The sequence below is a fragment of the Fusarium tjaetaba genome (genome assembly GCF_013396195.1).
Source record: "Fusarium tjaetaba strain NRRL 66243 chromosome Unknown NRRL66243_c0000063, whole genome shotgun sequence".
Classification (NCBI taxonomy): domain Eukaryota; kingdom Fungi; phylum Ascomycota; class Sordariomycetes; order Hypocreales; family Nectriaceae; genus Fusarium; species Fusarium tjaetaba.
The window spans coordinates 415,125-428,552 of record NW_023501259.1 but is presented as its reverse complement, the minus strand read 5'-3'; the positions used below and the strand labels follow the sequence as shown (position 1 = coordinate 428,552).

Here is a 13,428-nt window from a genome sequence, read left to right as displayed (position 1 = left end):
TTCAACTGACTGACGCCCTTTGTCTTGTCTTCCCCAAATCTCCACCAAAAATGCCACTATCGCCCATCACGCGGAGAGAAGCAACATCGAAGCTTCGAGCCACACTAGAACACTTTAGCTCCCTCTCTCAACCTATCAAACACCTCCAATTCTCTCCCAAAGTTCTAATTCGCCAATCCCCATCGCCCTCGCCGATAAGCCCCCCTCCCAAAAAAGCAAGCAATCCCGATCCCCTTCCTCTTAAGACAAACCCTCACTCCCTGCCACTCTTCCACGACTCAAACGAATTAGTATGTCCAACACCAAATCCAGACGAACGCACTCTTTCGGCGGGTGCAAGACATGTCGGAAACGTCATCTCAAGTGTGACCAGTCTCTGCCGAGATGTAATCGCTGTAAGCAGGCGGGTTTGACCTGTGAGGGTTTCACGCCGGCGCTGAGATGGTTGGTTTCGACGGGGAGGGAGGTTTATGATAGGCAGCCTACGCAGATTGCTGATGTTGGGGCGGAGCAGTATTCGAGAAGGCATTTGTTTACTGGTAAGTGAATTGTGTTGGTGATTGGGCTGGGCTGATTTTGTAGAGGAGGATAGGGAGATTATGAGTAATGCTCTTGTGACGAATGTTCCGTCGACGGTGACGGCTGCTTTGAATCAGATTGATGAAGAGTCTAAGGGGCTGGATGTTAAAGATGATACAGCGAATACCTGCGAAGTTGGTCCTTTTCAGGTCTTCAAGTTCGAAACAAGTCAATCGGCTACAACGCCCTCAGACCACGTCTCATTCAACGACATGGATCTCGACACTCTTTCCGAGAACCAAACCCAAGACTTTTCAGATACCATCGAAAACGAAATCGACTCCAATGACTTCTCAACAACATCCCTTGATTTTCTGCACTGGGGCGATTTATTCACCTGGGACGTCAGCGTTCTCGACAATCCACCTCAACTCCCCTACGACACTTTACCCATGGATCTCAACTGGCCTAACGAATCCAACATGAGCTTCTCTGAATCTTTAGAAATGATGCCTTTTGAACCAGCGAGCGATGACGTTTCGTGGCCGCAGCTTGATCTCATGATGGACGCACCTCTTCTTCTGAAGCACTTCAACGACGATGTCATCAGCCAGATGGGGTCTCTTCCTATTAATGAAAAGTCAGCTTGGAAGACTCTTCACTACCCTTCTGCTATAATGACGCTGAGCGAGTTGACGATGTTGGATGTGGATAGAGATCAGATCAAGCGTGCGAATCTGGCGACCTTTTACGCTCTGATAGCTGTTTCGTCATTCCACCTCTCCCTCAACCCCATCACGTTTCCGAATCTAGCTCGACCTGGTGATGATTGGAAATCACTCTCAGCTCGAACATACGAGGCTGCGAAACAACATCTTAAAGTCAGCCTCGAAAAGGAATCTCAGCCTGGGCCGCATAAGGCAAAGTACAAGGAGCAACTGATGGGCATAAGTGCCGTGTTAGCAACAGCAGTACGTCCCCTACCACCACAAACCACCACAAAAACTGACAATAGTAGCTTCTCTCCGGCAACGAAACAGACACTCGCTGGTGTCTCACAGAAATGGAGCGCCTCATAAGCTGGCGCGGCCTCACCAAACCAAGTATATCCCGCCGCGCCCGCCTCCTCCACAACATCTACGCCTGGATGCGCATCGTCTCCGAGAGTCTAAACGTATACCTCGACGAGAACCACGCCATCGAAACACCCTTCCGCACGACAGCCTCTCGCTCTATCAATCCCGACATGACACTCGATAATTTCCTGCATCTCGAACCGCGAAAACTTCACGGGCAAAAGACGAAGCGCGATATTAAAGATATTCACCTCGCGGATGCGTCGCAGGATCATGAGAATATGTATATGCAGATCTACGGCGTTCCAGAGACGTGGCTTAGTTTGGTATCACAGATAACACGCCTCGCCAACGTGATAGATCGTCTGTCCACTTCTAAAAAGTCCGACGCAGAAGCCCTCATGGCATTACAGCCGCGCGCTTCATACCTCGAGAACGCAGTCTGTCTCTTCCGCTCGCGCCACAGCGAGAACACAACCATGAGCGCCAGTCCCAGCGCCCCAGGCGGAACACCACACATGCACATGGTACGCGCCCTAGCCTCAGCACTGGTAATATTCTTCTACCGCCGCATCCGCAACGTGAATCCCCTGGTGCTGCAAGATAGTGTGAATGACGTTGTTGAGTCGCTGCATGCGTTTGATGAGGCTTTGGAGAGGAATAATCTGCTTGGGCCAGGGACGGCGTGGCCTGCGTTCATAGCGGGGGCGGAGGCGAGGGCGAGACAGAGGAGGGATATTGGGGAGTGGTTGGATAAGGGGTTTGGGAGGAGTGGGTTTGAGAGTTATAGGGCGGCGAAGGAGGTGTTGGTGGAGGTTTGGAGGAGGAGGGATGAGGCGGAGGGTATGTCTGGGGATGTGTGTACGTGGATGGAGGTTTGTAGGGATTTACGTCGGTGGCCGTTGGTGTCGTAGCGCGGGATAATGATTACGAAGTTATGCAAGCTGTCAATATGTATTGATTGAGACTATGTTTGACTTTGAACTGTTGCTCTTGGCCCTGGTGAGACACTCTTGCATGGCGTATCGCATTGATGTCTAAGTTGTGGGCTAGAAGTGTTATTTGCAGTTGAGACTTGTGGCTAAGAGCTTATTCTGACACAGAGAACCTAGCATGGCGTGTCGCGTCCAATATTGGTCTCACAGGAGCAGCTGGCCCTCTTTGCATGGCGATCGTGGCTATCCACAAACAAGCGCACAGCCAGTGAACTCAATCAGCAATTGACAGGCTGATATGCAGGTCCATAGAGACCTCAATCTTTGCTTGAGCCGTGTAATGGAGTCTTTAGCTCAAGTACTCATTGGCTCCAGACTTGATGCGACTCGCGAGCTTGTTGTTCGTTTCGGAATCGGCCGTCGATCGCTTGAGAAAGACGATGTTCGTCCCTGCTATTATGGATAAGTCGGCGGTGGCATGGAGAAGCGGCGTGGCTTGGTTCGAGTCGTCGGGATCAGACAGTTACATCAGCGCAAGGATGCATTTTGCGATGTCTTAGACAGTCTGCACAGACAACATTGGTAGACGGAGCGTCGGCGACTGGTAGGGTCGATCGTCTCGAAGTGGTCGGCGGATACGCGGGAGTTGCGGACATTGAGTGTCTGTAATCATTCTCGGTGACGCCCCATCATGTCTTTCGATGCATGGCTTCGAACAGTCGGGAGGCCTATTGTGGTGGCGAGTTGTCACAACCCGTGCGATTGATCTTGACCGAATGTTGGAGCCTTTGTAGGCCAAGTTTCGAAGTGCCAGCCACTGGATCAATCGTTGCGAAGGCTGACCCATAGACGTGGAGGGCCGACAAGCGATCCTGAGTTCCGCCCTCAGCGCGCCCCGATTCTGGATAGTAAAAACACCGAGACAGGTCTGGTGTAATTGGAGATAGGCTCAGCAAACTCTCTCTGCCTTTCCAGGTTCAAATAGCTTGCGAAGTCTATCCCCCATCATCCCAAACTGTCTTCTTGTAGCCTCATCCAACCTCAGTAGACTGAAACCCAGCAAGGACATTGGCCCTGAACCAAGGCACGTAAACATCCCTCGCCCATCTAGCCAACTCCCTTATCCCCGCGACAACGGCATATGTATCAAGAATACTCTGCGTCGTACCAAACTGCCTCTCCGTCCAAAGAACAGTCTTATCCCCCTCCAACGTCGAAAACACAAAGAGCCAGCGATGACCCTGCACGATAATCCCCGGTATATACCCCAATTGTCCCAAAACCTCGTTTGCTTTCTGATTCCGCTGTATTTCCTCCTCTGCTGTCAAGGGCTGTGGTGTAAGCCCAATAACGGAGCGGAGGAAAGACCACTGCGCTGCGTGCCATACCCCCATTTGGAGCTGCGCGGCGTCGAGCTCTTTGCCGGGACGCTTAGTCTCGATGCTCAGAACTATAGGGGATAATTGTAGCGGCGCGAAGTCGGTGTGGTTTACAGTGAGGGTTGGGGTTTGACGGCCGAGAGCTTGGAGGGCGGGGGCGTCGGTGGGATTGAGGTAGAGGCAGAAGTCGACCATTTTGGCTGTCGAGGAGTAGGGTACGAAGCGGCGATGTGGGCGGGCAGTGGTGCTAACAACCAATTAGCTAGGGATTGGTGATACCGGATATTGGGAAGCTTACCAGGAAGTAAAGTTGAGAGACGCGGCTGTTGAAGCGTCGGGTTCTCTCAAGATAGCTTGGAGAAGACGATGATGCACTTCCATATTCCAAGCTGCCTCTTCATGGTTCGTATCATGACAGTGACGCGCATAATTGCATATTTGAACTATTTCCTCCGGCAGAGGAACTCGTCCCGGTAGCGTATCGTCACCCTCTTTGAACGCAAACCTCCACAAGCGCGCATTCTGTTCTTTCAAAAATGGACTGTCCAGAATAGCACTCTTCTTATCGGCAGGCAATATCTCGATCCTACTTCCAATTTCCTGAATCGTATCAAGAAGATTAGATATGACCGGAGGCGCTGTGTCAACATTTAGTTGTCTGCATTCAAGCCCTCTTTCTTCCAGCCTCAACCTAAGCATTTGTTTCTTCGGCGAACTCGAGCGCGATCCCTCACCAGATTCAGACCACGAAGCGGATGAACCAGTTAATGAAGGAGGAGGAAGATTTGCAGCGCGTGGCGTACGATCCGGATCGATGAGACGGCGGCGCTTGGGAGTTGTTCCCTCCATTGAGTCTGAAGTAGGCGGACTAGGCAGCGCTGCCTTTCGCTTCGGGGTTTTGGAGAGGGCTTCGGAGGGGGAGGGGGTGTATTCGTCAGGAAGTGAGGCGAGCCACGATGCTACACGCTGTTCAAGCATGTTGGCGTGGTTTTGGCATTATTTGATGATGGATTCGTTTGATGGGCATTTTTGGAGATTGATGCTTGAAGATGGAGTGCTGATGTCACAGAGTCGTGGGGTTGGCGCGACAACAGCCCCACTGTATTGGATTTACAGCGACGCTGATTTTATGGTTGATCATCGAGAACCGTTATGTTTTTGAGAAGTTTAAGGCTTTAAAAGGACGACGACTATACGTAATAGTGTGTACTTTTATAAGTTTACTAGACTCTTGAGTGAAGCGTATCATAAGAAACCTCGTTGAAGGATAGAACCTACTGCCGATCACGGCGGGCCAAGAACAGCCTGGAGCCGATTAAACGGAGATGCAACCTTGGCAGAATTAAGAGAGTTCGGCCTAAATAAACTCAATTAAAGTCTATCTAATTATATATCGATTGTGTCCGAATAATTGATGTATATTCATGGTCGCTTTTACCATCAAGATATTCGCGGTTCATCACGCAGTATGCGACATCGCAGTTGGCCGATGATTCCGCGGCGCCCGGTCGGATCAATGCATCCGCTCGTCCGATCATCAATTCGACAATCGGAAGAGCAACAATCACGCGATTAAAGCCTCATAAACATATCTCTCGTGTTGGGTATCATTAACTAACTATCCCACCATCAGCTCTTTCCAACATCTCCCTTCAAACATTCTCCAAATACCGTATTGTACATTTCGACGTATCAGGCGATGATCTCGCAGGCATGTGCACACCCGCTGAGGACGGCAAACTATGTAGATCGTAAAAGTCAAAGTCACCTGGATTTGTAGCGTTCGACGGTGATCGTTCCGGTCGGTCGTCGTGCTGTCGTTTCATGTCCTTGACTAGAGCGTAGAAGAAGGGTGTGTTGGAGACGATGCATGCGCAGAGAATCTCAATTGAAGCCCACTACCACACGTTAATAAAAGTATAATACCAAATAGAGGGGAAAGTACCATTGATCGGGATCGTTGAGACACGGATTCGTTGAGGATGAGAGGGAGGCGGAGGATCGTAATGGCTACCAGCACAGCGCCGACGCTGAACAAGAAGCCAAGCTGTAGTTTCTCCTTGATATCGAGACGTAGATGTCGAAGCATCGGAAACGGGAGAATTATGAGCGCAATGTTTATTATTATGTTGCAAACCGCCATTAGTATCAGGTTGCCGACGGCGCGATTGCATGCGACTTCTGTGAGGTAAATGTTAGCTGACATGGTGGCGAAAAGTTTTCCGCAGCTTACTCGTGTCATCGTAATTAAGCGCCCACATTCTATCACTTCGTTAGCTATGCCTAGAGACAATATGGGAGTAGAACGTACAGTGATAGAGGGCGGCATTCGGCGAGGATTGTTATAAAGACTGCGATGAAGGTGGCGATGATGAACCACCAGAGCGCATCCGTGACGGGTTTGCCCCAGCGAAAGACATCAATGAAGCGAGAATAAAAGGCCAACAGCCCCAGCTTCAAACACCACAAACTATCCAAATCAGCAAATACCCTCTCAAACATATCGGTCCACATACAACATGGCGTAGAATATCCTCGCAGGTATGAGCAGCTTATGCGAAAGCTCTCTATCCCCATCAATACTCTGCACACTCTGCCCCCAAGTCTGCGCCTCCGCCTCCGTCGCAGGATCATACGTATGGTCCGGATTCAGCGTGAACGAGAGGAGTATACACACGGCGCGCCCAATGAGCGGGAGCACCGCGATGGTCATGTAAAAGTCGTCGATGCGCCATCGGCGGTGGCATGTTCTGTGGATGTGGCAGCGGAAGATGAGGCGGTACAGACACCTAGCTACGATGAGGGCGACGCATATAGCAGTCGATGCCAGCGTGAGGACTGCGTCCGAGGACGATGCCATGCCTGCTCATGGTGTTTGTTACATGTCATGGAGAGGGAGCGTTTGTGGAGGAAGAGAGACGAAGGGGAGGGAATGGGGTTGGGGGAGGCGAATTGCCGGGTTTGCGGGGAACGGGGTCGTGTACCCAAGGGAAAGGATCTGGGGTTCATTCAAATCCCTCGTGAGTGGCCGGAGGGCGTGATGCTGTTGAAGGATCAAGACTAGGGCTTGTTGAGCTAACGACCGAGCTATCGTGTAACGGGAATCGTTTGGCGCCGACTTCAATGGTTAACCGGAGACGGTTTCTCTCTTTCATTCTCTGAAAAATCCTCATTTCGTCACTGTCAAGTCTGATCGTTGTGCAAAACGGTCGCCGATCCTTGCATTTTGACATGCAGGGGACCTTGCGCTGTCTCAGATGAAGACGAGCGTTGTAATTGACGGTCATTTGTTTCTGCGGCGTAGCAGCGTCGTATTGTCTACCTAAGGTAATTAACGAAAACTGGGAACGGCAAACTCTAAATTGGCGCTGTTGTTTACAGGGCGCGTGCATTCAATCTGGACCGTTTCATCGCTCGCCGTTGAAAGGTCATTTTGGTGGTGAATTGGCCTCCGCCGCTTTGACTTTGAGCGCACCGTTCCGGGCGGAACTCAATGTGTTGTACAGCGACGATCAATAGCAGCGGTTGTTACGATAGACGAATGTCGCGCGTGCACGCACAGACTGGAGCTATTTTGAGGATGGTGATGCGATGCCGGTGCGGAAGACGGTTTAGCGTCGGCGTAGTTAGCTGAGCTTTGGAATGGTGGCATTTTACTTCATTGACCGCCAAAAGCTCAACATCACCCCGCAATTCAATCGTTAACGATGACTTGACATGGAGGCGTTGCGCCATAGATTTGATCAAGTAAATTTAATTCATTGTCACAGGGAGAATAAAAACATGACGCTTGTTTGCTTTGTACACCGGCGATCCGTGTCTTGGTTACCCTGTAGCGTAGCATTTGTTGCTTAATCATCACAGTGATGACAGATTCACAGCTGTTGGGCAGCAACTCGCCGTTTTCCTGCCAGCCTTGCGCAAATATCTGTAACTCTGCAGGGGCAAAAAACTGTCCGATCATTAACCTAGGAACTTCTAGCCATCTTGATGCGCCGATATCTCACTGCGGCTGCTGATTGTGATTCGCATATAATGTCTGATGACCCACGCCGTCAACCACCACCGGCGCCTCCGCTGCCGCCTCCTCTCCAGAATGAAAATTCGAAAAAATCCCCCTTCGCATTAAAAGTGAGAAGCGCGCCGGAAAACTGGTTCCACCGTCCTTCAGGCCAAGCCAATCTCCTCGAACCGCCTACAGGGCCGTACTTCGTCTACGGAACATTGATGGATCCAAAAATGCTAGCCGATGTCCTCAGACTGAAAGAAAAACCCAAACTACGACCCGCCAAGATCGTGGGTTACTCGAAGAAACTCTGGGGACAGTATCCCGCTCTGCAAGAGGGCCCGCAGGATGCACAAGTCAGTGGTGCTGTCTGCTATGTGCAGTCCGTTGCTCATGCGAAGAGATTGGCGGAGTATGAGACCAACAGCTACAGAGCCAAGCCATGTCTTATTCAGTATACTGATGGAAAGGAACCTGCTGAAGAATTTGGCCATGTTTTCATGTTCGTCGGGAATCCAAGGGATTTACAAGAGGGGGAGTTTGACCTAAAAAGATGGTTGAAGCGGGTGGGACGGTCGTCTTGATACAAATGTATTGAGCAAGCACTGCTCACTCTATGTCTGGTGAAGATCTTGGCGCACATCCCAAAAATGTCCAAAAGTACCTCAAGTTTCGTCTCGAACAATTTGTTTAGATCTCATTCAGATACAACAACCTTTGGCGGGCTACTTGTCTGGTCATACGATATTCCTTTTCTATTACATTTGTACCATCACGACAAAAGAAAACCCAGACAAAGTATACAAGCCCGCAAGCTTTCTGCTGCCAGAAACTTACTGCAAACCATGGACCAAAGAACCGGTTCAAAGCTCTACTACTCGCTCGGCAGTCTGGGTCAAGGATTGACTGGCACCGCTAGTAAACGAATACTGATCATCCTTCTAAATGGCCGACTAAGATCCTGTTCTTATTCCTGTAGGTAGTACCCACTGGGTACTAAGAGCCCCGGCCGATTCATCACTGGAGCTTGGTGTGATCAATCTCGAGAGGCATGATGTTAAGGAAAAGGAAAAAAAGAACCTCAGTATACAGCCATTCACGCGAGCTTTTAAGAGAGAGTGCGGGCTCTAAGCTGTTTTGTTGATTGATTGGAGACATTGTCAATACTCTTAATTCCAAACTACTTTCCATCTTAAGATACTCTATCTGAACTTAATCATCTGCTAGTAAACCATCCTTGTCACAAGATTATAGATTCTTGAAGGAGCTCGGTCTGTAGAGTATTGTGAACTAGCTTATTAAGGCTGGCCGCGAGTCAAAGGAAACAGAAAATCCCCATTAAGGCCGTCAGTTGTGTTATCAAAAATGCCTTCAGACACTGTAATTGGCCCGAGCCCGGACACCCAATAGCTTGTGACGTTATTGGCTTAACACCTGAAGTATACATGCCATCACTTCTATGGTGGTATCCAATGGAACCTTGGCCTGTATACTCTTCTCGTTTCACACAAAAAGGCCGGAAGGTTCCAGATTTCTCGGTCCAGCCCGAAGTGGGATGATCGAGGCACACAGTAGTGTTACAGTGAGCGGGCTATAGAGGGTTGGTGTTGCATTATCTCACCTGCATATGCGGCAGAATCTTTGGACCTGCCCACGTATGCATGCAGCACGCTCGGGACAGCCAAGAACCGTGATACGGGACTAAAAGGTTCGAGCACGTGGCATGTAGTCATGTTGACTGTGACCCTACTTCTTATCTCAATGCTGACAATGGTTCGACTTCTCACAGCCTTCATCACTCGGAGTATCCCACTTGGATTTGTAACCGTTTGTAAAATAACGGAGCCGGCCGCGCCGAAGATCGATCGGAAGGCCTCCGGAGGATTCATGAGGCCGGGGATGAAGTAGGAAGAAGAGATAAGACGCCATTCTGCATGACTTGTGAGCATCAGGCATGTTGATGTCGTGCTGCGACGACCTTGTGATGAAAGCCAAGGAACAGACGGCCTGGGTTCCGTTTAGGCAATATTAAAGGTGTATCTGGGATTGACTAAGCCGAAGCAACCGCAGAAAAAGAAAAGATGCAACGAGTATTGCGCCAGACCGTTGGCACGGGGCTTCATAAGTCACAACTGGGGACATTGCAGATCTTATTCAAGTGCGTTTAAGCAAGATTCTTGGCTTTGGCAATGTAGTAAATTATCTAGTACGTAATTGGCATGATACCATAAACATGATGCACGATTACCGAAATAGGAACATCCAAATCACCACGTGTCTTTTCCTCTCACGCTTCTAACACCATATCGACATCACCAGGAGTAGGCATCCACCTCAAGCTCAAACACAGTCTTGGAGTGGCGTCCAATACCAGCAACAACAGCTCGAACGTCATCACAAAGGGTTCCAGGACCTGACACCACAATACCAACTCTCTTCCAGCCAGCGGATGCCTCTTCATCAATGAGAGCAGCAACATCGAACCTTGAACCAATTCTAATGTCCGTCTGTGCAGTATTCACGGCATCGAGGGCCGGCTCAATCTCGTTGACGAGACATCGAGCTTCTGCTTTGACGCTCCATGCCAACTTGACGTTCCAGTGGTTGTGAATTAGTGCAAATAGACTAGTGATACCAACACCACCAGCTATGAGAAGAAGTCTGTCGCAGCGTAGGACCTGTCGTGTGTCACTGCCTGGGTAAGGACCCTCCAAGAAGGTGAGTAAGCGGTCATGGCTCTCTAGATACTTGGTGATACCGGTTGACTTCTTGATGAAGAGTGTCACTCCAGCTGAGATCTCCGCTGAGGCGGATGACTGTCTGACAACTGCAATTTGAGCTGTTGGCTTTTCGATATCCTCCAATCCCGACGATGCTCCAGGTGAGGTTGGAGATCCAGGCGTACCTGAGGTTCCACGTCGCTGAAGCGCAACCGTAGGAATTACAGAGAAGGGATGATTCTCCCAAGGTCGCATCGGAGCAAGCGTTGGGAAGTAGACAAAGACATGCTTTCCAGGATCCAAGCCCCAGCGAACGCTTGGTACATCAACTCGAACGTAACCAGCTCCAATGTCCTTGACCTTGGATCTCAGAATACCCAATCTGATTACTCGTACGATTCGAACAAGGCGCTCGAAACCCCAGAGGGCAATTGCAAGGTAAAGCCAGATCTCGTGTCCAGTTGTGTAACCGGGAGAATGAAGACGATTAGAGGCGTACCGAAGCATGAGATGATACCAGCATCCGACAATGACAAGCGCAGCAATGAGGATGTGCATAAGCAGGAAAAGCTCGTAGTTGGCCTTTCGAACGTAGAGTCCACTTCCAAGACAGGTTATGACAGTGAAGATGACTGTGACTGAGCCCCAGCGTCTCCAGTCTGTAGTGCCCATCTTGTCTGAGCCAACCAGGACAAAAATAGCGTGCAGAACACCCAGTAGAGCAAAGGTTCGTCCAATCCATCGGTGAAGCAGGATAAATGTTGAACGTGACCAGTTAGATAGCCACAACAGGAGATTGTTCCTCGAGGGGAAGAGGATGATCAGTGGGAGACAGGCGAACGCAAGAGCGCCGGTGCGGTAGACCAGATAAGCGAGTAGTTCTCGCCGTTCACCCATGAACCTGGCATGAGGCTGGCGGAGCTCGTAGTCGATGGCGGTAAAGACAACGACCAGAGCAAGGAATAAGGCGATGTATAGACCTTGACCAACAGAGGGAGCATTGCCCAGTTTGAATGGAAGAGGGCGTACGGAATAAGTGCCGATCATGCTTGGATAGAGGATGTATGGTTTGAGCTTGTCGTAGATTGATGGGATGAGAGGGAGATAGCCGGACCATGTCATGAGAATCGGTATTCCAACGGAAATGACAACAAGAATGATACTGTTACAATGTTAAACAAGCTGCTAAGTGAGGCTTTAAGAAACGTACCCATATCGTGCTCCCATTATCATCTCATGGTTCGTCGCCCAAAGCGAGTTCCACTGACTAAGATACGCAACCGGTGCAAGTATCGATGTCTGGTTGAGAACCTTGTCTGTCATGTTGAGTTGATACCGCGGTGGTTTAGGATCAACCTCCATGAGAGCCTGCGAGTACGACCACTTCGCAGGAACGAATTTGCTCCCTGTAATCCACTCCTCCCAATACCCTTCAATCTTGGACAACTTTTCATCGACACAGTTTTCACTGAAGCACCAAGCCACGGATGTCAAGAAAGCGGTGTCGTTGGCTCGACATGCTGGTGGAGTCGCCATGTGTCCATCGTGCATGCTTGAGCAAGGTAGCATCAAGGGAGTAAAGGATCGAAGACATGCTTCGGCGCAGACAGGGTCGTATGAAGTCAATCCATAACCCTCAAGGCCTTGAGCGTATGTTGAGCTGACTTGAAGTGCCAGAAGTAGTGAGAGGGAGTTTAGCAGTGACATACTGCCACTAGCCCCTTGACGGTTCATCGTAGGATGTTCAAAGTGGATATCAAAAATATTGGCAGATTGCGCAAAGATGAGATCATCCAGTGATCATTTATAGAATAGAGCAGTAGTGGTGATATAGCTTTGAGTTTGTGTTATGAACAGGCCAGCGGATGACACCTGCTTTATACATCAACGTGCCATCATGAGCCCAACCAGGCTGGCGGGCCCAGACCACGACCAGGATATCAAAGTAACACCAACACAAAGATCCCATCACAGGGTTACTACCCATACGCCCAATGCTTCAGTTGCATCATCCCGCTTCGACTCCGGCCATCGTGATTCATCCCATTAGTCCCCACGGGGAAACTCTATTTCCTCACTCCAGAAACCTCTGTCAAAACCTAACTATCTCCGCCTGCTTCCGGGTCCTGTTTCGGACAGGCCCGATTACCCGTCTAGCCGCTTGCTCCGTTCACTGCATACCTCGATGAACATCTCTTGGCATGTCATGCTGAGACCTTATGGTGGAATTGCATGCCAGATCAGCGTTACAGTGCAGTTGGACCTTTTCGGAGTGGGAGCCGAGATTTTGAGATACCTGGAAGCACGGGAGCGTATGCCGATCATTGAGATTCCAAGAGTCAGTTGACTTCTTCTATTATCTCAAATTTACAATCCATCGACGATTCTCGATCTTGATTATCTCGCTGTAAGTGAGTGTTTGTTGGCTTCCAAGACATCGTATCGCCGATCAAGGAATTCGGAAGACCACATTCCGAAAACCAATATCTCACTCGATAAACACGCATTGGATAACCCGGACGACCTAATTCGGACTCTATTATATTACTACCCCGAATATTGACGTCGGTTATTTAGCCGGGCCTATACTCGGCGCATTTTATTGATCTCCATCTGATAACCAACCGTATCGGCAATCTCGGCGAGTTCCTCTTTAAGCTTACGCGTTTTGGAGATAAAAATCTGGATTCGAGAACGAGGACATCGTTCGATGTCTTATACTCATTAGATTCAAAACGTCATTGACGACTCTCGGAGGAAGACATTCCGCGTCCTATAGGATCTGGTTAAAGA

The 13,428-nt window shown here is 49.7% G+C and overlaps 5 protein-coding genes across 5 annotated transcripts; 2 read left to right on the top strand and 3 right to left on the bottom strand.

Moving 5' to 3' along the window:
* Positions 1 to 599: 599 nt before the first annotated feature.
* Positions 600 to 2,802, top strand: FTJAE_3323 (Arginine metabolism regulation II; the record flags this gene model as incomplete). The annotated part of the gene is made up of 3 exons (XM_037349608.1): positions 600 to 1,490; positions 1,538 to 2,438; positions 2,699 to 2,802. The coding sequence occupies 3 exons, from the start codon at positions 600 to 602 to the stop codon at positions 2,800 to 2,802; spliced, it is 1,896 nt and encodes a 631-aa protein (XP_037209715.1).
* Positions 2,803 to 3,561: 759 nt separating this feature from the next.
* On the bottom strand, positions 3,562 to 4,887 carry FTJAE_3322 (uncharacterized protein; the record flags this gene model as incomplete). The annotated part of the gene is made up of 3 exons (XM_037349607.1): positions 3,562 to 4,156; positions 4,208 to 4,547; positions 4,644 to 4,887. The coding sequence occupies 3 exons, from the start codon at positions 4,885 to 4,887 to the stop codon at positions 3,562 to 3,564; spliced, it is 1,179 nt and encodes a 392-aa protein (XP_037209714.1).
* Positions 4,888 to 5,561: 674 nt separating this feature from the next.
* Positions 5,562 to 6,769, bottom strand: FTJAE_3321 (uncharacterized protein; the record flags this gene model as incomplete). Its single annotated transcript, XM_037349606.1, has 5 exons — positions 5,562 to 5,807; positions 5,855 to 6,090; positions 6,143 to 6,171; positions 6,221 to 6,379; positions 6,426 to 6,769. 5 exons carry the CDS (start codon positions 6,767 to 6,769, stop codon positions 5,562 to 5,564), a joined length of 1,014 nt encoding a protein of 337 aa, XP_037209713.1.
* A 1,175-nt stretch (positions 6,770 to 7,944) lies between these two features.
* FTJAE_3320 (poly(A) polymerase pla1) lies at positions 7,945 to 8,609 on the top strand (the record flags this gene model as incomplete). Its single annotated transcript, XM_037349605.1, has 2 exons — positions 7,945 to 8,417; positions 8,519 to 8,609. 2 exons carry the CDS (start codon positions 7,945 to 7,947, stop codon positions 8,607 to 8,609), a joined length of 564 nt encoding a protein of 187 aa, XP_037209712.1.
* A 1,618-nt stretch (positions 8,610 to 10,227) lies between these two features.
* FTJAE_3319 (ferric reductase transmembrane component 4) lies at positions 10,228 to 12,342 on the bottom strand (the record flags this gene model as incomplete). Its single annotated transcript, XM_037349603.1, has 2 exons — positions 10,228 to 11,797; positions 11,846 to 12,342. The coding sequence occupies 2 exons, from the start codon at positions 12,340 to 12,342 to the stop codon at positions 10,228 to 10,230; spliced, it is 2,067 nt and encodes a 688-aa protein (XP_037209711.1).
* Between the last annotated feature and the right edge of the window lie 1,086 nt (positions 12,343 to 13,428).